Here is a 25,295-nt window from a genome sequence, read left to right as displayed (position 1 = left end):
GGAAAGTTATTGAAAATTAATAAAATAGATTTCTGCGATATGAGGAGGCTTGGTTCAGTAAAGAGGTTAAAGTGGTGGAGGGGAGTTTGCAGGTGATCAGGTGAAAAGCAGGGAATGGTAGCAGGCAATGAGGCAAGGGTATTGCACAGCAAGGTTAGTATACAAACCTAGTAGGTAAACGCTGGATCAGACCGGGTCACACAAGACCACTATGGTTCCCCCAATAGTTGTAGCCTCATGAAGGTAATAAGTGAACCAATGCCCTGCTATCAGATGTTCCATCTTGGATCCAAGTATCACATAAGAATTTTGGAAATTATCTTTAATATTCACATATACATACATTTAATAAAACAAATTTTTTCAAACAGATTATTGGGAATGATATTTTTTCTCCACTTCTTAAAAATATTTGTTCGCAGTACTTTATATTTCAAGCTAAACATAGGGAATCCCTCTTTAGTGGTGTCACTCCTTTCTCTGAACAGGCATCTGGTTTTTGCCCCTATTTCGAAATAAAATAAGAGTATAAGAGTATATATTTTAGCAATCAGGTAATATAGACAGAAATGACTGCAAGTAAGTTGACAACAATAAAATGATATGCAAATTAACATCTTATGGCTAATGTTACAGCCGCAGAATATTTGTGTAGCTTTCAAATTATTTTGCTAATACCACACAAAAATGAACAGATTATGTACAGGTGGGCAACTAACCTAGTTGGCCCCATCAGCATTTTTCCCATGGAGAAAACATTAAAAAAAGTTACTTTATTTTCCACTGGTGTTTCATAATCCTTAATCAAATTCTAGACCTAATGCTCCTATCCATGGATGCCTGAGTGATGTGTGATGAATGGAAACACCAATATGGAATGGCAGTAGTTTATTAGTAGGACCTGAGCAGTGCTTAAAGTGGTCCTAGAGAAGTGATGGAATTCAACCCCCCCACGCCGTTTTTTTTAAAGAAAAGGGACAGCGCGCGTCATAGGCACTTGAAAAAAGGGACATAGGCCCTCATTCAGAGCCACTCGCTAGCGGCAGTATGCTCGTTCCTAGCGATGTTCGCACATCTGCGCATGCGTATGGTTTTTAGTACGCATGCGCGAACCAGTCAGTGCGGCCGAAAATCGTTTGTACGCTATATAGCAAGTGCCTGCTATTTTGAGTGACAGAATGAGGCATATGTGGGTGGTAACAGGGGAAAGTGCTTGAAAACGGGGGAGTGGAATTCGAACGCAGGCGTGCTTAAAGTTCAAAACGGGTGTTTTAAGGGAGTGCATAATTAATACAGCAGCGTCATTGTCCACGTCACTTGGTTTCTTTTAACTCAGAACTGCTCGCAAAATAGCGGTTGAAAAAACCAACCACAAGAATAGCGAGCAGTTCATACGCTGTACGATGTACTCGATTAATCTAATAAATAGCGGACATGACGTATGGTGCGAGCGGCCAGGGGGCGTTTTTATCAAATAAACGAGCGTATGTTTTGCTCGCTCGTTCAGACTTAGAGGTGTGAACAGACTGCAATTTGCGAACGGATCATTTGAATAGCCACCCCTTGTTTTTGAACGAACGACCGCAAATAGCGAACGGCTCTGAATCAGGCCCATGGTCTTTTAAAAAGGGGGCGTGGTCACACAATAGTATTCCCAATTCAAATTACACCACATAGTAGCACAATCTTGATTCACCTCTTATTCACATTACACCACATAGTAGTGTCCCTTATTTATGTATGACACACAGCAGTGCCCTTTTGACACAATGCCCACATTTATGCCCCTAATACACATAATGCCCACAGTAGCAGTGCCTCTTATACAATGCCCACAGCAGTAGTGCCCCTTACACATAAAGTCCACAGCAGTAGTGCCCCTTATGCAGTGCCCACAGTAGTGGTAGTGCCCCTTATTCAGTGCCCGCAGTAGTGGTAGTGCCCCTTATGCAGGTCCCCCATTAGTGCCCCCAGTAGTGGTGCCCCTTATTCAGTTCCCCTAGTAGTGGTAGTGCCCCTTATGCATTGCCCACAGTGGTAATAACCCTTATGCAGTTCCCCAAGTAGTGGTAGTGCCCCTTATTCAGTGCCCACAGTAGTGGTAGTGCCCCTTATGCAGTGACCCAAGTAGCGGTGCCCCCTATGTAGTGCCCCAGTAGTGGTAGTGCCCATTATGTAGTGTCCCCAGTGGTAATGCACCTTATGCAGTGCCCCCAGTAGTGGTAGTGCCCCTTATGCAGTGCCCACAGTAGTGATAGTGCCCCTTATGCAGTGACCCCAGTAGTGATAGTGCCCCTTATGCAGTTCACCCAGTAGTGGTAGTGCCCCTTATGCAGTGCCCACAGTGGTAATGCCCCTTATGCAGTACCCACAGTAGTGGTAGTGCTCCTTATGCAGTGCCCAAAGTGGTAGTGTCCATTATTTAGTGACCCCAGTAGTGAGATTTTAAATGACTCCAGTATCAGGGAACAGGGCTTCTACTTCTATTTCATATCTGAACTACAAACAGGGCCAGTTCTACATATACGCTGGTTACGCAGCTGAGTAGGGCACAACATAGAGGAGTGCGCCCTAACCCGGCCGCGGCCAGCAACATGCAAATTGAAGGCGGGTGACAGTCAGTCTGTGTCACTGTGACACAGTTGACTGCATCGCACTATCCTCCTATTGCCAGAGCTGGGCGGCTAAACCATGCGACGTAACGTCATGACATCACGTTGTACTTGCAGTGCGTAATTAAGGCTGGGGATGGCCATATCTAGCTGTAACCCTGGCTGGACCCCCTTCCCTGCGGCAGCCGGCGGGTGTTGGAGAGGACAATCCTGGGGCTGGAGAGAGAGAGAGGGAGAGAGAGAGGCCTGATACAGCTGTGAGAGTTCACAGGGGCAGCAAGTCCAGGTATAATCAATCATAGCCCCTCCTCCTGCTCTGCAATGGCGAGATTACAGGCATTGTGGATTGGGGGGCAGAGCCACGATCCCATGATTAAACGTTAATTGCAGCATCAACCGCCGTGCCGCACACTTGATCGGGCAGTCGTGGCTGGGAGGTCCCAAAGCCAGGAGACTTGTTCACCTTTCCAGGTGGCTGAGAGCGCCACCTGATTTTTGGGAGCCTCCTGGCCATTCCAGGAGATTAGGCAAGTATGAACTATGAAGTAGAAAAACCTGCATAGCACAGCAGGGAATACATTTAGCAAGGTCAATTTTAAACAATTTTAAAATCGATGAAATTCGATCAACATTGATGTTGTGTTTCTGGGGCTAAATCGCACATTTAATAATACTTAATAAACTAAATCAAAGTTGTCTGTTAGTAAATGTGTGATTTAGCCCAAAAAAACACATCAAAGTTGATTGATTTTTGATCAAAATCGATAATCAACCTTAGTAAATATACCTCCAGGAGTCTACCTCCAAATTAGGATTGTAAAAATGTAATGAAATCCTTTTTGAATCTCCTACAAATTGTCTATAAAAATTTGATATCTATATTATATGTATGTTGTCATTGTTTGCCCTGTTCTTCTATGTAGAGTAGTGTTTAGAGTAGACTGGTATTTGGAAATGCCTGTTTTGTTGCCCACAATAACCCATGGTGAAAGTGGCTCCGTTCCGTTGCATACTAATGCCATACAACAACACAGGGAAACAGGGTTTTCTTATTTGTCAACTTCTGATACACATGACTACATGGTTATTGAAGTTGTACATGGCATTTTAATGTATTGTATTCTATTCTATCAATTCTTGTTCAAAAACATTCACATTAAGCAAACTCATCAGAACTGATCAGGCTATATACTTACAGTGTATAAATCACATATTAGGTGAAACAAGGCACTTTGGGCTTCAGCTTGCAGAGAATCATTGTGTTTCTAAAAATAAATACAGTACAGTAAATTGTAGACTCATTTCCTAGTAAATATTTTCCTTTATGATTTACAAAACACTGTTACACATTCATGTCCCATGATGCATCAATGTCAGTGTGACACATTCCGCTCTATTTATTTATATATACTGAAACAGTTAGTACCTTTTCTTTTGTATTACTGCTTTTTACAGTGATACATGCTCAAGTACCGTTGGTATTCATAATATTCACATGTCCAGCAACATGCGGCAGTGTAGCTGTCCTCAGCTGTATCCTCTTCCAACATTGCCGACAAGGAGGGTTTAGATTGTAAGCTCTCATGAGCAGGGCCCTTTTCCCTCATATGCTCTTCCTCGCCTCGCTTATACCATCATCTCCTTCCCACTGCCAACAATGGCACCAAACCTTTGGGTATTATGGGCGGTATATATCAAGCATCGCATTTGACATGCAATACAGATGTGTATGCTTGCATCTTTGCCAATCACGCTACAAAATTGCGCACGCATCTCACTATGTGATTACCCGCAGCAGCAAATGCTACGTTATGCTATGTCACGCATGCAATCCTATGGACTTGTGGGTGCAAACGCAGTACCTCAGGCCATGTGTGGCACGATTTGCCTTGTATGCAGCAAAGATGCAAGAGCACACATCTGTTCATCCTGCCACTTACCACATGCATAGCAATGTTTATGAACACCGTATCAAGGGTCATAACTAGGGTTGTGCATAGAACGCAAGGGTTCTATGGGCAGCACCATTGCCACCCCAAGGCACTTGTTTTTGGCTAGCAGGATGTCTGGAAAGGCACCCTGCAACCAGGATCACTTGCGCAGTACCATCTGGAACATCCTGTGGTTGCTCCAGATGGGCATACTGCAATCTGTGCAGCTGACCAGGCATCCTCAGTGCTGCCAGCCCTGCCCCTTTTATGTGACGTCATGACTCATGGGGTCTGGCTGGTGTAGCGTGCATTTAAGATTCGCAGTGCGGAACTCACATTTCCAGTTTCAGGCGTTACCTTTCAGCTTATCCTCAGCCCCTAGGGTATTCATGAAGGTCATGGATGTGAAGATGAGTCTCTTTCGGATACAAGGATCACAATTATCCCTTACCTGGATGATCTCCTGCTGAAGGCTCATTCCAGGGACCAATTACTGCAGAACATCGCAGTGACTCACAGTCTGCTCATTCATCACGAGTGGATCCTGAATTTTCCCAAGTCTCATCTGCAACTGACACAGATGCTACAGTTTCTGGGAATGATTATAGACACATTATGTCAGCGGGTGTTCCTCCCTCAGGAAAAGGCAACATCCATTCAGGAGCTGGTGAGGACGGTCCTTCGACATCGTCAGGTATCGGTGCATGTCTGCATTTCGTCTTCTGGGGAAGATGGTTGCAGCATTCGAGACCATTCCTTATGGGCATTTTCACTCCAGGACATTTCAGATAGACCTCCTCTCACAATGGATAGGATCCCATCTTTTCCTTCACCACCATGGTTGAACTCGACACACCTAATGGAGGGAAAGAGATTTGGAGTGTGGGATTGGACTTCTCTCACCACAGACACAAGTCTGAGAGGTTAAGGGGCAGTGATTCGGGAACACCACTTCCAAGGCCGCTGGACATTACAGGAAGCGAGTCTGCCGATAAACATATTGGAATTAAGGGCAGTGTTCTACTCTCTTCAGAAAGCAGATAACCTGTTGCTGGGCCGTGCAGTCAGAGTCCAGTCGGACAACCCCATCGCAGTGACATACATAAACAGACAAGGCAGCACCAGAAGTCGGGCAGCTATGAAATAAGTAAGCCAAATTCTAATCTGGGTGGAAAAGTTAGCGGTGACAATTTCAGCAATCTTTATTCCAGGTGTCGAAAATTGGGAGGCAGAATACCTCAGCAGGACATGCATCCCGGGGAATGGGTGGTACATCCTCAGGTTTTTCAACAGCTTGTCCAGTGGTGGGGTCTTCCGCAGGTCAACCTCATGGCATCCAGACAAAATCATCAACTGCCTCTCTACTGCGCTATGCGAGAGATCCGGAGGCAGTGACAATGGACGCACTGTCAACGTCATGGCAGTTCCAATTTTCCTATCTGTTCCCACCATTTCCCTCAGATTCTACAACGCATCAAAAAGGGAGAGGGCCAAGGTTCTATTAGTGGCTCTGGATTGGCCTCGCAGAGCTTGGCATTCTAACCTTCAACTTCTGCTGATCGACGATCCGTGGTTCCTACCTCTGAGAGGGTCCTTTAATCTATCCAGACTTAAAGCGGTTACGTTTGATGGGGTGGCTGTTTAAAGGGCCATCTTAAGACATAGCGGGATCTTATCCAGGGTAATCCATACTTCATTGCATTTATGTCTTGTTATGGCACTGGACGTATGCATGAAGATTTGCGATTACGCAAAGGACAGATCTTACAGAACTTGATACATATGGGGAATGCGGTGAAACCTTCAAAAACTGAAATTTTTGGAGTTTTCACCCCATTTTGCTGTTAGTATATCCAGCTTCATGACTGCTGATGCAGCAATACTGTGTAAACTTTTCAGCACACTTTGTGGAGCTAAATGACTTTTGAAACACCTTAGAGCCCCTTCCATTCATGATACATACAGACCCCACACAAACAACAGTAAAGTGTAGTGAAAAAGGTCAAAGGTAGAAACTGAGATACAGAGAGGCAGGAGAGAGCCACACTTGCCCTAATAGCACTCCTAGCAGTACCAGAAAATGCTAGACAAAGAAGGAAGTCACCACTGTAATAAAGTAGTAATTACCTGTCCTAAATGCTTTCCTGACCAGCCTAAACCCCACTGTTTACTTACAGTCCAGGTTAAGCTAACAGTTTCATGCAGCAGCATTTTATCTTATGCAGACAGTGTCCCTCCGTGTAATGGCCTGTAAACTTTGAGAGAAGTGCTGAGGCTGCTGGGAGGAAGGAGCAGGACTCTGGAGCTAGGTTCCATCCGCCCCCCCCCCCCTATAGCGCTTAATTTGGACTATAAGCGCGCTATGTGCTGCTTGGCTGCCCCGCTAATCGGAGCAGCCTGCTGCTGAATATACCACCTTTTTAGTGGTAACCTGGCTACCCCACTAGATGGGGAGCCAGAGAATACGCCGCTGCTCTGCTGCTGGTGGCAGTATAACTAATGGAGGACCACTATGCACGCTGCAAGCAGTGGTATGCAGAACCTCCTATATGGAGACAGTGATCTCTGTAGTCGGGGACCCTAGGTGAACTGCGTGCAGTTGTGAGTGGGTTCCCCCTGGCAGCTCCATCGATGCAGACAGGCAGTGCAGCTGCTGCCTATCTATTCCTTATATAGATATTCTTTGTTTTAGCACAGCAGCGCTATTACTATTTAAATACCCTGAGGAGAATGTGAAAACACAATCAGCTCCCCTCGGGCACAAACTAAGACTGGGCTTGTAGGGAGGTATAGAGGGGATGGAGCTAGACACACTTCAAAAATTTAAAGTGCCAGCTCCCACTTAGCACACGTCTATACCGCACTGTCTTGAAGCCTCCATTGTCCCCTAGTGGATGAAGGAGAAAAATAAATATTTCAGGGTAGAATGTATTTAATATAATAAAGGGCTTAAGAAAATGAGAACAGTGTTTTTTTAATAGCACAATCAGTACATAAGAGTCCACATACAAAGAGATTATTAACACATACTCACCCCATTAATGACCACCCATGGCACATATTGATGGGGAGGATTTAGTGCTGCCGTTTGCTGGGCATTTTGGTGCATAAGCTTGTTACCCAAGTCTCCATTCACACACTCTAACACTTTTTTGGCTGGGAGATCTGGTTGAAATGCTGCAAGGCACTGCAAGAGGAGCAAAAATGTAAACATACAGCATTATAAACAATCCCAAAAAATGTCTACACTTATAGAAGAAAAACAATGGACACACACACGCACGTACACACACACACACACATACACACATGAACCAGGCACTCAAATGGGACTTGATGAGAACTTATCAGATATACAATATATATATATATATATATATATATATATATATATATATATATAGGAAGAGAGAAGCCGTGTCACTCACAGGACTTGTTGCATCAAACAAACGCTTGTGACATAACACCTGAGCCTCTTATATGTCAACATTTCAGTTTTATTCAACGAAAGTTGAATACAACTGAAACATTGACATACAAGAGGCTCAGGTTGTACACTTACACATACACTTCTTTAGATATTGAAGTTCAAAGGACAATCATGTGATCTTGAAATGTAAAAGTCAATATATAAATATAAAACAATTTTTTATGAAAACTCTGGTCCATTAACTTCAAAACAAGACCAACATGAAAGTTCTACCACAATTAGAAGCAAAGTTATGATTGGTTTTAGTTGACCTTGCAAGCAAAAATTTTATTTTTTTTGTCATGTTTGCAACCCTGTAGCATGAACACCGTGTATCACTGAGGGCTAACATTTTACATATGAAAGTCACTTTATGTTGTCTATCATCCTACCAAATTTCATGAAAATCTGAGACGGTCGGGTTGAACGTCCCTTATGCTAAGATTGACTGTCAATCACAGAGCATTTCTTACAAGCATGCACGCTTAGCAGGATCTTTGCTACTACTACGATACATTTTGAAGCATTGATACTTTGTGCCACTTCTCAGTTTACTAATAGATGTTGCTACATTCTAGTGCTGCATTATATATTTTATCTGTATTTTATCTAAGGTTGTACTTATGTGTGCCGGAAAAGAGGGGCGCAGCCTTAAGACATGCCCCTTTTTAATTAGTGTAATGTACCACACCATAAATTACATCTCTCACAACACCCATTGCAGGTACCAGAAGGTGAAGCTCGGTAGTGAGCTCCTGCCTCCAGCTGCAGGGAGGGAGCACCGGCACCAGATCTTCCCGCGGGAGGCTCAGTGCTTGGAGTGCAAGTATACCATAACATTGTATACCAGCACATTTCGAACACTGTATATACATATATATATATATATATATGTATATATATATATATATATATATATATATATATGTGTGTGTGTATATATGCCACAATATTGGAGATTATTGTCTACAACTGCAAGGGTTTAAAATATGGCTGTGAATTGAATGCGATTAATGTATACATGGAACAGAGAAGTATTCAATGTGTAAAGTTATTAGTTATAATAGCACTATATATATATGATTATAAGATGTGTATAGTTATGGTTAACAGCAGATGCTATAGTCAATACTGTATTAAGATCTTGCTACACTATATGGAGAATGTCATGGTTTAGACCACAACACATTAACACAAACACAACAGTAGAGCGAAGCTCTCCCCAGGGGTGGATTGGGCTGCCGCGAAACCGGGGTACTTCCTGCTGGGCTGGACCTCTCACTCATTAGCAGCCCCTTTAGGGCCTCCACTGCTGCGGCCGCGCATGTGAAAAGCGGCGGTGGAGAAAGCCGGAGATGTCAGGGGGCTGGGCCGTGCAGAGGCAGCTCAGCCTCTCACGGCTGCCAGTAACACTGCCTTGCAGTTACCTCTCCCCACCACCAGGTGTCTCACTCCAGTGTGGCCTCCTCATTAGACAGCACAGCTTGAGCGTCGTCACTAGCTGAACTCCTACTCTTCGATCGGAACGCGGAGGCGGAGACACGGAGGAGTATCTCATTGGTGGTTCCTGAAACTTTAAAAGGAAGCAGGCACCACTCCTCTTTCACCAAGGCCACGATATGACTGTGGGAGCAGTGAGATCAGCATTGAGGCTGGTAAGTGACTCTCTGGAGGGGAGGGGGGACAGTACAGTGACATATGAGGGGGAATAACACAGCCCCCAGCACACTACTATGTGACATTGCTATTATATAGGGGAGGGGGTACAGTACAGTGACATATGAGGGGGAATAACACAACTCCCAGCACAATGCTATGTGAATTTGCTATTATATAGGGGAGGGGAGACAGTACAGTGACATATGAGGGGGAATAACACAGCCCCCAGCACACTATTATGTGACATTGCTATTATATAGGGGAGGTGGGACAGTACAGTGACATATGAGGGGGAATAACACAGCCCCCAGCACACTGCTATGTGACATTGCTATTATATAGGGGAGGGGAGACAGTACAGTGACATATGAGGGGGAATAACACAGCCCCCAGCACAATGCTATGTGACATTGCTATTATATAGGGGAGGTGGGACAGTACAGTGACATATGAAGGGGAATAACACAGCTGCCAGCAAACAATGCTATGTGACATTGTTATTATATAGGGGAGAGGGAACAGTACAGTGACATATGAGGGGGAATAACACAGCCCCCAGCACACAATGCTATGTGACATTGTTATTATATAGGGTAGAGGGAACAGTACAGTGACACAGCTGCCAGCACACAATGCTATGTGACATTGTTATTATATAGGGGAGATGGAACAGTACAGTGACATATGAGGGGGAATAACACAGCACACTGCTATGTGACATTGTTATTATATAGGGGAGAGGGAACAGTACAGTGACATATGAGGGGGAATAACACAACTCCCAGCACAATGCTATGTGACATTGTTATTATATAGGGGAGAGGGAACAGTACAGTGACATATGAGGGGGAATAACACAGCTGCCAGCACACAATGCTATGTGACATTGTTATTATATAAGGGAGAGGGAACAGTACAGTGATATATGAGAGGGAATAACACAGCACACTGCTATGTGACATTGTTATTATATAGGGGAGAGGGAACAGTACAGTGACATATGAGGGGGAATAACACAGCACACTGCTATGTGACATTGTTATTATATAGGGGAGAGGGAACAGTACAGTGACATATGAGGGGGAATAACACAGCTGCCAGCACACACTGCTATGTGACATTGTTATTATATAGGGGAGAGGGAACAGTACAGTGACATATGAGGGGGAATAACACAGCTGCCAGCACACAATGCTATGTGACACATACATGCCTACTCTCCCGGGAATCGCAGGAGGCTCCCGATTTTTCGGGTAACCCCCCGCGATCCCGGAAGAGTAGGCATATCTCCTGCATCCCGCCCACTTCCTAGTGAAGTGGGCAGGATGGGGAGATTTTACCTGAAATTATCGGGTCCGTCAGGAAGGGGCGGGGCTAAATTAGGCAAATCGCGTCATTTAGCCCCGCCTCTCCTCACGGACCCGTGAATCACGGGGGTTTTCTGTAAAGGGGCGTGGCCTAATGCCATCTATCGTCTTGCCTCGCCCCCCGAAGAGGAGAGCAGCAGGTCCCCTCCTGCTGCTCCCGGAAAGCTGCCCAGCAATGTAGGTAAGTATGATGTGACATTGTTATTATATAAGGGAGAGGGAACAGTACAGTGACATATGAGAGGGAATAACACAGCACACTGCTATGTGACATTGTTATTATATAGGGGAGAGGGAACAGTACAGTGACATATGAGGGGGAATAACACAGCTGCCAGCACACACTGCTATGTGACATTGTTATTATATAGGGGAGAGGGAACAGTACAGTGACATATGAGGGGGAGTAACACAGCTGCCAGCACACACTGCTATGTGACATTGTTATTATATAAGGGAGAGGGAACAGTACAGTGACATATGAGGGGGAATAACACAGCTGCCAGCACACACTGCTATGTGACATTGTTATTATATAGGGGAGAGGGAACAGTACAGTGACATATGAGGGGGAATAACACAGCTGCCAGCACACAATGCTATGTGACACATACATGCCTACTCTCCCGGGAATCGCAGGAGGCTCCCGATTTTTCGGGTAACCCCCCACGATCCCGGAAGAGTAGGCATATCTCCCACATCCCGCCCACTTCCTAGTGAAGTGGGCAGGATGGGGAGATTTTACCTGAAATTATCGGGTCCGTAGGGAAGGGGCGGGGCTAAATTAGGCAAATCGCGTCATTTAGCCCCGCCTCTCCTCACGGACCCGCGAATCACGGGGGTTTTCTGTAAAGGGGGTGGGGCCTAATGCCATCTATCGTCTGGCCCCGCCCCCTGAAGAGGAGAGCAGCAGGTCCCCTCCTGCTGCTCCCGGAAAGCTGCCCAGCAATGTAGGTAAGTATGATGTGACATTGTTATTATATAAGGGGGAGGGAACAGTACAGTGACATATGAGAGGGAATAACACAGCACACTGCTATGTGACATTGTTATTATATAGGGGAGAGGGAAAAGTACAGTGACATATGAGAGGGAATAACACAGCACACTGCTATGTGACATTGTTATTATATAGGGGAGAGGGAACAGTACAGTGACATATGAGGGGGAATAACACAACTCCCAGCACAATGCTATGTGACATTGTTATTATATAGGGGAGAGGGAACAGTACAGTGAGATATGAGGGGAAATAACACAGCTGCCAGCACACTGATATGTGGTATTATATAGGGGAGAGGGGACCATAAAGTTATATGATGAGAGATAACACAGCCCCCAGCATACACTAATATGTGGTATTATTATATAGGGGAGAGGGAACAGTACAGTGATATATGGGGGGAATAACACAGCTCCCAGCACACTGATATGTGGTGGTATTATTATATAGGGGAGAGGGGACTGTACAGTGATATGTGCGGGGGAATAATACAGCTCTTAGCAAACTATGTGGTATTGTTATTCTATAGGGGAGAGAGGACAGTACATTGATATATGAGGGGGAATAGCACAGCTCCCAGCACACTGATATGTGGTATTGGTATTATATAGAGGAGAGGAGATCGTACAGTGATATATGATGAGGATTAACAAAACTCCCAGCACACACTGATATGTGGTATTATTATATCGAGGTGAAGGCACTATACAGTGATATGAGGGGGAATAAAACAGCCCCCAGCATACACTGATATGTGGCATTATTATTATTATATAGAGGAGATGGGATTGTACATTGATAAATGATGAAAAAAAAACAGTTTTCATCTCTCTCTATCTTTCTATCTCTCGTTTGTTTCTCACGCCCCCCCATCTTTCTCTGACATTTCTTGCTGTCTCTCCACCACTTGCCACCTGTATACCATCAGATCATTTTAAATATGTCATCAGATCCTGTCCCCTTCACAGGCTCCACCTCCTCCCATTTAGGGCTGCTGCAGAAATTTCCCGGGCTGGTTTTCCATCCCAATCCGCCCGTGGCTCTCCCATACATTAAATAGCCAGGATATACTGTAGCAGTCACTCCCCGAGTAACAATTTATACCATACTGTATATGTTTGTGGTTATTTAGCATGTTAATATGAATTACATAAACTACATCTGTGTGCAATCTTCATTATAAGTTAATGATATGAATATCATGGTTTCTGCACACTCAGAACAGGAAAAGGGAATTACATTTCTTGTTTATACATTGCAACTTGTTAATAATAACGGCTTATTAATGAGTTATTCATTCTAAATAATCATTAAATGTTCATTAGTATATTTGCTTCATTATTATGGACCAACACCACACTCCTTTAACACCTACACACAATACGTTTTATAATAATACATAATAAAAAATAAATAAGAAGAAGAAATAACTTTCATATACATAAATGTTTACTTACTGGTTCCAAAGCATTCTTGATATTAGAGGAAAATTCCATACAGAATATAATTGGAAAAAAGCTTGATATATCCTTCAGCTGATATATGAGACAGGTCTAGATATATAAAATAAAGATAATAAATGAACAACACATTTAATTGTTACTGCATCACAAAAGACTACCAGTTCATATAGCATTTCATATAGTAACAGCAGAATGGCTTTTTAGAGTATAGCTTCACTAATATATAGATAAAATAATGACATTCATGCTCATAGGTTTCATTCCTTCCTGATAGTTATCAGATCAATTAATCATAGCAGGGTAAATTGAAGCTGACTTACATAAATACGCCACTGTGCCATACTTGCCTACCTTTTAATATCTCTTCCTGGGAGAAGCCCGGGTAAGAGAAGCAGGAGGGTGGGGACGGGGGCAGGGCCTGTTGATTTGCATCATTAAGCCCCGACCCATGCGGTAAAATTGCCGCGATTGGCTAAAATTTACACAGGGGCGGGGCCAAATGGCGTGATTCATGTAGAGTCACGTCATTAAGCCCCGCCCCCTACACGTAGACCCATGATCGCTGCGGGAATTTTCCTCATTCTGCCCACTTCACTAGGAAGTGGGCAGAAAGTGGGAGAAATGCCTACCCTTCCGGGGATGTGGAGGGTTACCCGAAAAATCATGTGCCTCCCGCGAAAACCGGGAGGGTAGGCATGTATGCACTGATGATATTCACAGATCTATATGTAAGGCTCCCAGATTTTCCCAGACCCTTGATACAATATTTACATTTGCTATGCAGCAGAGTTCAACCTACTGTATCATTATCTGTTATTAGCCCCTTCGCCAGATTGTATAGTAAAAGGATTGTGTTGTGTGTATGCAAAATATATGCACATACCTCCAGGGACACAAGTGGTAAACTTCTGAAACTTTGTAGATAATATTATATCTTAAATAATAAAACTTATACTTTAGCTTTAGTTGCCGGTAAAGGTTTACTAAAAATAGCTATCGCTAACATTTAAAAAGAAAAATGGAAGAGGAAATTATGGCTTGTAGATTGCAGCTACATACAGTACACATAGCATTGCTCATTAGCATTCTATGGTCAAGAAAGTACTCCTGTGGCAATTCGATAAGATGACAATAATGGTAGGTCTTTAATAAGCCTATAGAAACTGGATATATTATGAAACTCTTATATAGGGCCGTATTCAATTGCTGTCCAAAAGCCGTTCTCGCCGAATAGTTTTCGCCGATGACGTCATTTCACCTGTCGGAATCTTTCCGCCGTATTCAATTGCAAAGACTTTTCGCCAGTGCAAAAAGTCTGCGCCTTGTAACCAGCGGAAAAGATTTGCCTTGAATGGAGGTGGAAAAAAGTGCAGATTTGGGGGTTTGGGGTGCTAAGTTGTGGGAATACCCCTGCAGCCTTGGGACAGTCCCCTAAAGGTAAACTGAATCCACGAAAACAAAAAAGTTTAAAAAATACTTTAGAACACCCCAAAAATGTACTTTCATTTTGGGGGGCGAAAAAACCAAAGTTGGGGGACAATCTTAAAAAGTAGAAAAATCGACTCCAGTATGCCCGTGCATTTATTTTGATTGCAGGTGCATGCTGAAGGTGCATTTTTTTACATTTTTTTTAAAGACGCACTTCAGCTAATTTAAACCATGCTTGCACCCATTTTCATGTACCCCACATTTGCTGGGACTACTTATTTTTGCAACTTGTGCAAAGTCACAAAACAGCAGCAATTGAGAGCATTTAAGCACCCTAAATACCTTCAGCAGAGCTATTAGGGGGTATCCATAGTGATCCCCCATGTCAGTGCATCTTTTGGGAGGTGTCAAGGTGTTTTCCCCAAATCTGACAGGACTTTTTGCCGATTTCAGTTTCGCCGGGACGTATTCTCACGTCCTTTGCAATTGAATAGGGCGAATCGTGGTGACGAGCACGATACTTTACAGAGGCAATACTAGCGATGATGGCGAAAACTCCAGCATGCATAAAATGTCCGGGACTTTTCGCCGGCAATTGAATATGGCCCATAGTTGCAGGAACTTTGGGCCTTATAATATTTCTTATATTACATAATCACTTTAGTATTTAAAAAGGTTCTCACTGGTAGAGTGAAAATTTTACCCTACCCAGAAGGCCTTTCACGGGGCGCTGCTCCTTGTATTAACATATTGATATCGCAAAGATTGTTGCTTCTAAATGGTTCTCCTGCTCACACACAGAAGTGATGAGCAGAAATAATTACCATTTCTATCTGGGTGTGCAATTTTGAAGGGTAAATGCAACCCCAAAATATTTTAAACTACCATTCACACTATATCACTTCCACAAACTACCAGTTATGTTGAGGTTCCATACCACGAACTAGCAACCTTGACCCCGTCAGTACTCTAATGCTGAATCTCCCAGTTTTGATAACCTACAAAATTTTTTATTCAAATACCACTGTGCTGTTTTGTAACATGCATCCTGATAGCACTTTCCCTTCTTACATTTGGCAGCTAGAGGTATGCAGTGGGTACAGTGCTGACAGAGATTAGGTTTCTCAAACTGGTAGGGTTCCTGGTAATAGACCTCCAAACTTCTATAAATTGTGGGTTAAATAATCTCTTAATTTAGTTTTCATTTCTATTACCTTTCTCAGATAGATTGTAAAACAGAAATGTTCACTGTCTACCAAGTTAAATGTGTATAAAATGATACTAGTTACAATTACAAACATGTTGGGACTAAAATAAGTAATGAACAGGTTTCAAAAAAATTTGTCTCAGGATTGTGTTGATTAGAGCTGTTTTATATAAAACGTTTAGATTTAATCCAAACAGTAATGTCTCCAACCTCTACTGTGTTTATAAAACATTCATCTGGTCCGTGTTGACATACAAATTCCCACTTTCCAGAGACATTTTTCTCCTGTAAAACAAAATCAAAAATAAAATGACGGTTGTGTTACATGAAGATATTAGTAAATTGCTAATGTTACATTTGTTAATAAATATGCATCCATATAACTATGTTCAACACAACCTTCCCATATCATTTTGTGTGTTTTCCCTCTTGTTTTTGCAGTTTACCGAGGCTTATTTCTGAAATAATGCACTAAGTTCAAGTGTCAGGAAAATGGATATTTTAAATCCCTTTGATAAATCTCTTTTGTTTATCATTGGGATAGATGCCAAGTGTCATGTAGGACCCCCTCTAGCCCATCAAATTGCAGCAACTCGACATGGCATCGATTCCATAAGTAGACGGAAGACCTCTGGAGAGATGTTGACCCATGCCATCTGGATAACTTCCCATAGCTCCATGATATTTGTAGGTGCAGGATCTTGGGTGCGAATGGACCTCTCCACCACGTCCCATAAATGCTTGTGTGGGTTCATGTCGGGTGAACATGGTGGCCACACCATTCTTCTGAACTCCCCAGAATGCTTCTCATACAAATTCTGGAAAACTTAGGACCGATGACATGATGCATTATCCTGCTGGAATATTCCATTGCTGTGGGGGTACATGAAGTCCATTTAGGGCTGCAAATGTTTACCAAGCAATGCAACGTATCAGCTACTGGTCAATGACATGTTCAAGCAGAGCAGTGGACCTAACCCATGCCATGTAAACACACCCACACCATTATGGAACCACCACCAGGCTGCACGGTGCCTTGTTCACAACTGGGGTCTAGGCCTTATGGGGTCTGTGCCACACTCAAACCCTACCATCAGCCTGAAACAACTGGAACCGTGACACATGGAACCACGCTACACGTTGCCAGTCTTACCGGGTCCAATTAGCATCTTCACGATCTCAGGTGAGTGCTGTGTCTGGTATCATAGTGTTAACAGTGGCACTCTAGTGGGTCTCCTGCTCCTATATTCCATGGGAGCTAAAAAACACTGAACTGACCTGCTTGATATGCATCTGGTACCTCCTGTATTGAATGTGGATGTTATTCGAGCCAGTGTAGCTTGTCTGTTACCACGGGCAACTCTGGCCAGATGCCGCTGGTCACAATCATTAAGGACCCGTGGTTGGCCACTGCACTGTCCACCGAGGGTGGTAATGCCTTCCATGAGGTTTTCCTGGTACACACATGACAGTGTAGATACAGGAATGTTGAATGTCTTCATAACTTTGGAAATGGAATGTCCCCTCCGTTGGAGACCCACTATCATGCCCCTTTCGAACTACGATAATTCACATCGCCTTGCCATGTGTTCAAACTGACTTACAAGGCATCAGATTACAAATGATGCAAGTCTGGGCATTTCCAAGATGGCACAGTACGGTGGTGCAACCTACCATTACCTTTATATACTGCTACCCCATGACTTTAGCCACTTCAGTGTATAATGCCACATTAAAGTGCACCTTGTTCATATTATGCCACACTGTAGTGCCTCCACTTCATATTGTGCCACATTACAGTGCTCTAGTTCATATTATTTAACATTATAGCGGCATCCAGTTCATATTATATCACTTTACAATGAGCAGGTGACATTATGCCACATTACAGTGACCTCTAGTTCAGATTATGCCACACTAGTGCCCAGTTCAGTTTAAGCCACATTACAGTGCCCCCTTATCATTATGACATCCACAACACACATCTCTCACTGAAAATAGAATGTCACGGGTTGGACCCTATTGCTTAGCAGCCAAATCTGGAAAATTGGTATGCAACTACGGTATACATTATGCAGAAGCAGGTCTTTCGTCATGAGAAAGACAAATATTATCAGTGTTATTTAGCAATATTGCAGATATCGCTTATCCAAACTAACTCTCAGTAATGCGATCTCCATAATTTTTTTTATTGGGATGGCGAAATGGAGTCTTTTACCTTGAAGGCCTATCTTTTTCGAGGTTATTGTATAGTCGATTGCTAATGCCATCTGAAGATGATGATGACAGCCAAACTGTATGGACCACTGTAAAGCAGTGACTGAGATATGTAAATGTGGATCTCCCCTTTTAAGTTATTGGCGCATATGTAGGGATGAGCGTATGCAGTTCGGTCAGCCAGGGAGAGGAAAGAAGCTCAGTATTTTTTTGCTTTGATCAGTGAATGACAAAAGTATTCTCATTGGAATGGCTTTCGCTGGAACCGGAGACATTGTCCAACCATCAAAAGAATCTTAAAATTATACAAAAATGCTTCTGTTATTGCTGCAATCAGCGGTGATAAAATATGCTACTCTATGGCTAAAACATGTATTGCTACAGAAATAGATCCTTGTCTCTAGTTCCCAAACTATTTAGTGGTGGTACAAGCCAGCTTACACAGTTATTGTTTTTTGGGATATATTTTTGTGAACCAAGGTTAAAATAGTTCAATTAACTAAAATCAGCATCATGATTACACAATTGTGAGAAAAAAACAAGCCAAATGGTATTACAGGTTGAGTCTCCCATACCCAAAATGCTTGGGACCAGGGTTATTTTGGATAACGGAATATTACGTATTTTGGAATAGTTGCATATCATAATGAAATATCTTGGGAATGGGACCCAAATATACACACAGAATTCAATTATGTGGGCTGCAGTCAGCATAGAATTGTGAGAACGGAGCAGGTAGTTGTGCACAAGACACATCTTAACTATGCACCAGTTGCCTCTCCAAGCAGTGGTGCGTGCTTCCAGGTACCCCAGAATCCTGAGACAGGAGCGACGATGCTGCCCCCTCAGCTTTGCGCCATGGGTAGTGGCACCGGTGGTCCGGACTTTTTAACATTTTGTGCCTGAATGTGGCTCACACTGGTTGAAATTTACAATTGTGTACTACATAACATATTTGTGTAATCCTGCAATGTGATTTATTTACATTGAATCTTACCTCTGCATTCCCATAAGGCACCAATGTAATATTCATGATATCATTCAACATTAGCCATGTGGGGAATAGCTGAAGACCAAGAAATTGGCGGCAAGCTGGACAAAGGCCTTCATAATACAGTTCAACTTGCACCGCTGGTTCTTGGTGAAGTTTGTGTTCTTTACGAGTGTAGTATTCCAAGCACTGCTCTTCCACCTGTAAATTAAGCAACACACATTTTGACCTGTTTACCTTACAGTCACCATTCATAAGATTTTTTTGAAAAAAAAGTCAGTGAAAAAACAGCACTTAACAATGTAACAGAATTCCACATCTATACTTATAATAACGTTGTAATTGTGTTTGTACAAAGAAATGTACTCCTTGGGACTGTGTATAAACTATGGAGACAAAGATTTTTTTTTTCAAAGTATTTGTTTGTCTGTCTCGTTGTTCCATCTCTGGAGCCGCCACTGTATTATATATATATATATATATATATATTCATTTATACATTTATAAAATGGTGTGTTGTATTGAGAGAGAGATAAAACCAAGCCAAAGCTGTATCTCTCCACAAGTGTAAACAATATCATCTCTCAAAGACAGAGACACACTGCTCACAGAAAAGCAGCACTTCATTGCCTCACACATTTCTGAGAATTTTTAAGAATTGTCCAAATTACTTCATGACTCAATGGCCCTGACATTAGTCCTCATCAAAGAAATTGAACAGGATTTACCTGAGCAGTCACTTCAAAATCTTCAAAATCCAGCACAGCCAAAAGAGCATGACCGCATACCCAAGAGTGGTATATTTATTACATGTTGCACACCCCGAACACAAACAGTTACATATGCATATATAGATAAATAGACAACAATGATCCGACACTCGCAGGGTGGGAAAAGCACTAAACCTGCTCCGGTGCCCTCCTCCTGGGGAGTAGCGTCCCCACCATATACCAGAGCAAAAAGGCGGCACTGGAGTCTTCTCAATAAGGTATAAACAGTGCAGTGGTTTATTATAAGAACATCGTCATTAACGTTTCGGGGCGCACGGCCCCGAAACGTCGATGATGATGTTCTTATAATAAACCACTGCACTGTTTATACCTTAATGAGAAGACTATGAGTGACGCCTTTTTGCTCTGGTATATATATATACTATATATATATATATATATATATATATATCAAGATCTATTTTGCAGGAAAATGCAACTATATATTAAGCACTAATCAGACAGCTTATCTTGACTCATGAAGTTGCAGTATACATGTCAATCCAGTAGACAAATATTACATATCACAGAGTTGCTGCTCATGTTACTTTCAAACTTACAGTGTTATTGTAGGTTAAGTGGCATGCTCACAAGTTAGTAGCCCCAAGCATCTTTTTGTGTTAATCCCTGGAAGGAAAAACTGCAAATATTGTTTACAAAGACATTTTGTGATCAATGTCTACAATACAAAATATACATCATAATATTAGATGCCACTACTGTCTTTGTAAAATTAGTTCCACTGATCAATAACAAATATCTATGTGAGTGAAGCTACGGGCAAATGCTAGTTATGTCTAATATTAAATAAGTTATTATCATAGTAATTTACTACCAACAATTATAAAGGCAATTGCTGAACTGCATTTGTCTTTGTATATATAACTAAACACCTTCTTGTGCTGGGTGTAAAACACTGCCCCGCAGCAGTGCCAGTTTTGTAAACTAACTGCCAGGTAAAGGAGCACACATCTTCAGCAAACCAGTGCACTTCTTTGGGCATAAATCACCTGTAACTCTTATACTTCCTTGGCACAGTCATATAGCCATCAATATGCTGGGGAGCAGCTGCCATTTTCTTGTAGCACACATCCTTCTTATTCCTCTCCCGATGTTTTCTCCATGGTGGGTGGAGAAAAAGGACATCATCACTGTGTTGCCCCCACCCAATATGGCCTCAGGGAGATTGCTAGACTCTTCAGGGAGTAAGGAAAAACACCAATATTTCAAGGAGTCTCTCTGACATTCAGGGCCAGAATCAGAGGTGGATGCATCTTTATGCTAATGGCGCGATTCTATTCATGCTGAGACATCCACTTCCAGCTGTGCTAATCTATCTCAGTGCATCTTTAGATGCACAAACGGTGCACATTCAGTCGCACCATCGAAGCTTGCACCAGCCCTATGCATGTGCAATTTCTCTGTCTGAACATGGTGTCCTGTGTCAGCACTACTGCAACTTTAGACGCAGTCACTGTCTGCCTGTTATCTTTCAGGAATGCCCACTGAAATCCATGGCTCCTGCATCCAAACTCACTGGAGTGAGCAGTAACCATCAGTACGCATGTGCAGAGCTACTTAGACTGCATGCGGCATCAACACTGTGTCCACCTCTGAAACAGGCCCTTAGGGAGAGTCAGCAAGTATGGTGGTGTCCTAGTAATATGGCTGAAATGGGAGGGGATGCAAGACTGGGAATGCTTTGTTTGGACCCATCGGGGACCAGCTCTGTCCAAAAGATCAGGTTGTCTAGCAGCAAATCAGTCTATAATTACAAAAAGACCTGAGGAGCAGGGCCACTGAGAGGAGATAGAGCAGGTACTAATTACAACGCCACCCTCTCCCCCTTACCTGTCAACAGTAACCTACATCTCCAGCCCAGCACATGCTGCTGTCTGCTTGGCTGCAGTAGGTTCAGGGAGGCTGCTGCCGCTGACCAGCAGTCTCCTCTGCTTGTGAGGGGGGGGAGAGCATTCATATTCATTGCCCTCCCTGGATTTGCCCCTGGCTGCGGGGCTCACAGTGCCCCCCTGTTTAGCGCCCAGCATTGTAGCACTGCAAATCCTTTTGTTTTCATAATTTTTTTATTGAGACAAGAATCAAAGTAGAGATACATATAAAGATACATATGAGGATACTAAATATATCATTTGGTGGCAAATCAAGGGTGAACATAGCAATATAGGAGTTAAAATCATGGGCAATTCAGGGTAACAGTGAGATAGATTTGGTGAATTAAGCTCAAATGTCCTTATGCTATCTAGTTATTTTTTGGAAAAAGAAAATAAAGGGAAAGTCAACCCAAGTACACCTTATTATAATTAACAGAGAAGTATGACCTCATATATTTAAAAGTTACATTTTAAATTTTTGTACATGAAAATACAAACAGTGAAAATAAATGATTGCACTAAATGTAAAGATATGGTAGACAAAGAACATAACTGTCTACATCTTAATTTTTAATCAATTATGTGAAAAGAAAGAGGGAGGGGTATGATAATAGAAGATAGGTATATAGGAAAGAAAGAAATGAATGAGGGAGAGAAAGAAAGAGGGAATAGGAATAGGAGGGGGAGGTAAGGGGAAGAGCAGCAATCTGGAGCACGGAGGAGACCGCATTCCACGACAGCTAAATATACAGGATGGAATGAGATATATTTTACGACTGGAATGGAGATTTGTCGGAGGCGAGACGTGATTGCAGACACATGCTTCCAATGTCACTTGGTTGAGAGTCAAAGTATCTCTCCCAAATGCTAAAGTATTTCTTAGTACGAAGCACTTTCCGAAGGAAAGCTTCTGTCCAATCCATTTTGAAAATGAAGAACAGCTTCTCCTCAAACAGTTTAAAGGAACGTGGGTTGCACCCATTGCTGCAGGATACTCTTGCGGGCGACATTAGATATTATGGTAAGAATTTTATTGCTGTTTAGAGATAGATGGTGGTCAGGGTCAGGGCCGGCTTTTGGGGTGTTCGACCAGTGAATTCGAACAGGAGCGCCACCCCATAGAGGGCACACCCCTCCCCAGCATCCCGATTTCTGTGGGTCAGTACTGTCCCGCTGTTCCACCCGTGGTCCGAAGTGGCACGCTGTGGTCAAATCAGGAGGTTGGGGACCCCCACTGCCACAGCTGAACGGCGGTGCCAGACCCCAGAGTGGCTGAATGGATAAATATGCGGGCAGCACCCGTTCAATGCCGGCAGAGGGCTAGGGGAAGCCCAGCTAGTGATGGAGTGGTGGGCTTACCCCCAGCTTGACGTTATTTGGAGGCGTGCCTTGCTAGTTTGCTGCACGCGAGTATTGGCCACTATTAACTGAGTCGGCACAGGGTGCTCTGACCCCTGGAGCTGGCCCTGGTCAGGGTTTAAGAAGCCTAATACTGCCCATTCAGGAGTTAGCAAAAATTATTATGTAAAAATGGATGTTATATATCAAGCAATTTGTGACCACAATGTCTGGATCGGGGTACAACTCCAGAGGCAATGAAATAGTGTAGCGGAAGAAATGTTACATTTGGGAGAAGAGGAGGAGTCCCACATGCCAATTACAATCGCACATGATGGGGAAAGATATCCTCTATAAAATATTTTATATATCATCCCCTACATGTAGTTGCTGGTAGAGTATTCAATGAATATGAGAGAGTGGATAGAATGTCAGGTGTTTGAAGGTGTGGAAATTGTTCCTGCCATATCGATATGCCTGTGCGATGTTGTCGGGAGAAACATGGTGAGCATACACGTGAATAAAAATGAGAGATCAGTCTAGGGGATTGGTCTGATCTAAGGAATGTAGTGTCTAATATATTATTCCAATCAGTTGGTGATAGGTTATGTAGGGACTTATTTGCATAATGTTGAGTTTGGAGAAAGGCGAAAATATGTTTTTTGAGAAAATCAAATTTCTCTACCACTTTATGAAAAGCTAATGGTTTATGAGATTGTATATCCATAATGCATCTAAGAGAAGAATGCTCTGCTCTTGACCAAGAGTAGAAGGGATAATTGATACCGCCATTTTGGAATGCTGGGTTACCCCAGAATGGTAAAAATAAAGAATGGGAGGGATTTAAATTCCAGGATTTTCTTATTTTGAACCACACTGATTTAGTAGATGTTAGCAACGGATTGTCCTCTACTGCAGGTGGGATATCTTTTTATGCCATATGTAGGAGAGCCACTATTTGAATATCAGGTATGAGTTGTTGTTCCAATTCAGGGTTGGCATATTGGTTTTTGGAATGTATCCAATCTCTTATATAACGGCAGATAACACTTGGTTGTAAAATGTTATATGAGGGAAATTTATGCCCCCTTCTTTTTTAGTTTTTGTAAGATTTTATGGCTGATTCTGGGTTTCTTGCCATTCCAGATAAATTGGAGTAAGATAGCATTCAGAATTTGTTCATCCCTATTAGTTAACACTACGGGTAGGACCTGTATAGTGTATAATAATTTCAATCATTTTTACAAGTTGTGTTCGACCCAAAAATGATAATTGTAGATTTTGCCAAATGTTCAATTTAGCCGTGACTTTGGAAATTACTGTAGTAATATTGATTGAATATAACAAGGATAGATTTTTCGGTAATTGGATACCTAGTTAGGGGATAGTAGTAGAGGCCCACATGAGATTTAGGTTTGCTGCCCAACGAAGGCATTGAACGTGAGATAAGGTCATGGCAATTGATTTTTGAATGTTAATAGTAAAGCCAGAAGTTAGGCCAAATTGAGAAATTTTAGACAATGCCTCACTCATACTTTCATCAGGGTTGGAGAAAAAGAGAAGTAAATCATCAGTGAAGGCCAGAATTTTCAGACACTTATTACCTCTAGAGATGCCTTTAAATTTATCTAGGGATTACAAAATACGTAGCAAGGCATCCGGGGCCAAATTGAGGGGGATAGAGGACATCCTTGTCTTGTTCCCCTAGCAAGATGGACAAGAGCACCAATTACATTATTAACAATTAGTTCAGGTTTGGGGTCAGAATAAAAAAATGGATCTGTTTGATAAACCGAGTGTCAGAAGCCACCGAAGCATCTTGTTTGACATCAGTGCTCCGGGCGGCTCTCTCATGCCTGTTGCTAGAAGACAGGGTCGCTGGGCTGCTACTCCGTAGGTCCTCCCACCTAACTGCTCCGTCACCTCCGCCTTGCTCTAACTGGATCCT

At 42.7% G+C, this 25,295-nt stretch overlaps 1 protein-coding gene and 1 long non-coding RNA gene across 3 annotated transcripts in view; one reads left to right on the top strand and one right to left on the bottom strand.

Moving 5' to 3' along the window:
• Positions 1 to 307: 307 nt before the first annotated feature.
• Positions 308 to 25,295, bottom strand: part of IFI30 (IFI30 lysosomal thiol reductase) — a 60,556-nt gene continuing 35,568 nt past the window's right edge. The window contains exons 2-7 of the mRNA XM_088450864.1: positions 19,354 to 19,548; positions 16,350 to 16,424; positions 13,499 to 13,594; positions 7,578 to 7,730; positions 3,809 to 3,877; positions 308 to 505 (exon numbers count right to left, since the gene is read on the bottom strand). Coding sequence (XP_088306990.1) covers positions 434 to 505; positions 3,809 to 3,877; positions 7,578 to 7,730; positions 13,499 to 13,594; positions 16,350 to 16,424; positions 19,354 to 19,548 — 660 coding nt within the window. The 3' untranslated portion in view covers positions 308 to 433. The remainder of the gene's footprint in view (positions 506 to 3,808; positions 3,878 to 7,577; positions 7,731 to 13,498; positions 13,595 to 16,349; positions 16,425 to 19,353; positions 19,549 to 25,295) is intronic.
• The window catches only part of LOC148501153 (uncharacterized), a 60,971-nt gene continuing 45,157 nt past the window's right edge, over positions 9,482 to 25,295 (top strand). For both annotated transcript variants that reach the window (XR_015870080.1, XR_015870079.1), the window contains exons 1-2: positions 9,482 to 9,667; positions 16,581 to 17,322. This is a non-coding gene — a long non-coding RNA (uncharacterized LOC148501153). The remainder of the gene's footprint in view (positions 9,668 to 16,580; positions 17,323 to 25,295) is intronic.

This window comes from Taudactylus pleione, unplaced genomic scaffold (assembly GCF_031769625.1).
Source record: "Taudactylus pleione unplaced genomic scaffold, aTauple2 ptg000532l, whole genome shotgun sequence".
Lineage (NCBI taxonomy): Eukaryota > Metazoa > Chordata > Amphibia > Anura > Myobatrachidae > Taudactylus > Taudactylus pleione.
Note: the sequence above shows the minus strand (reverse complement) of the source record. Positions and strands in the feature narration are given on the sequence as shown.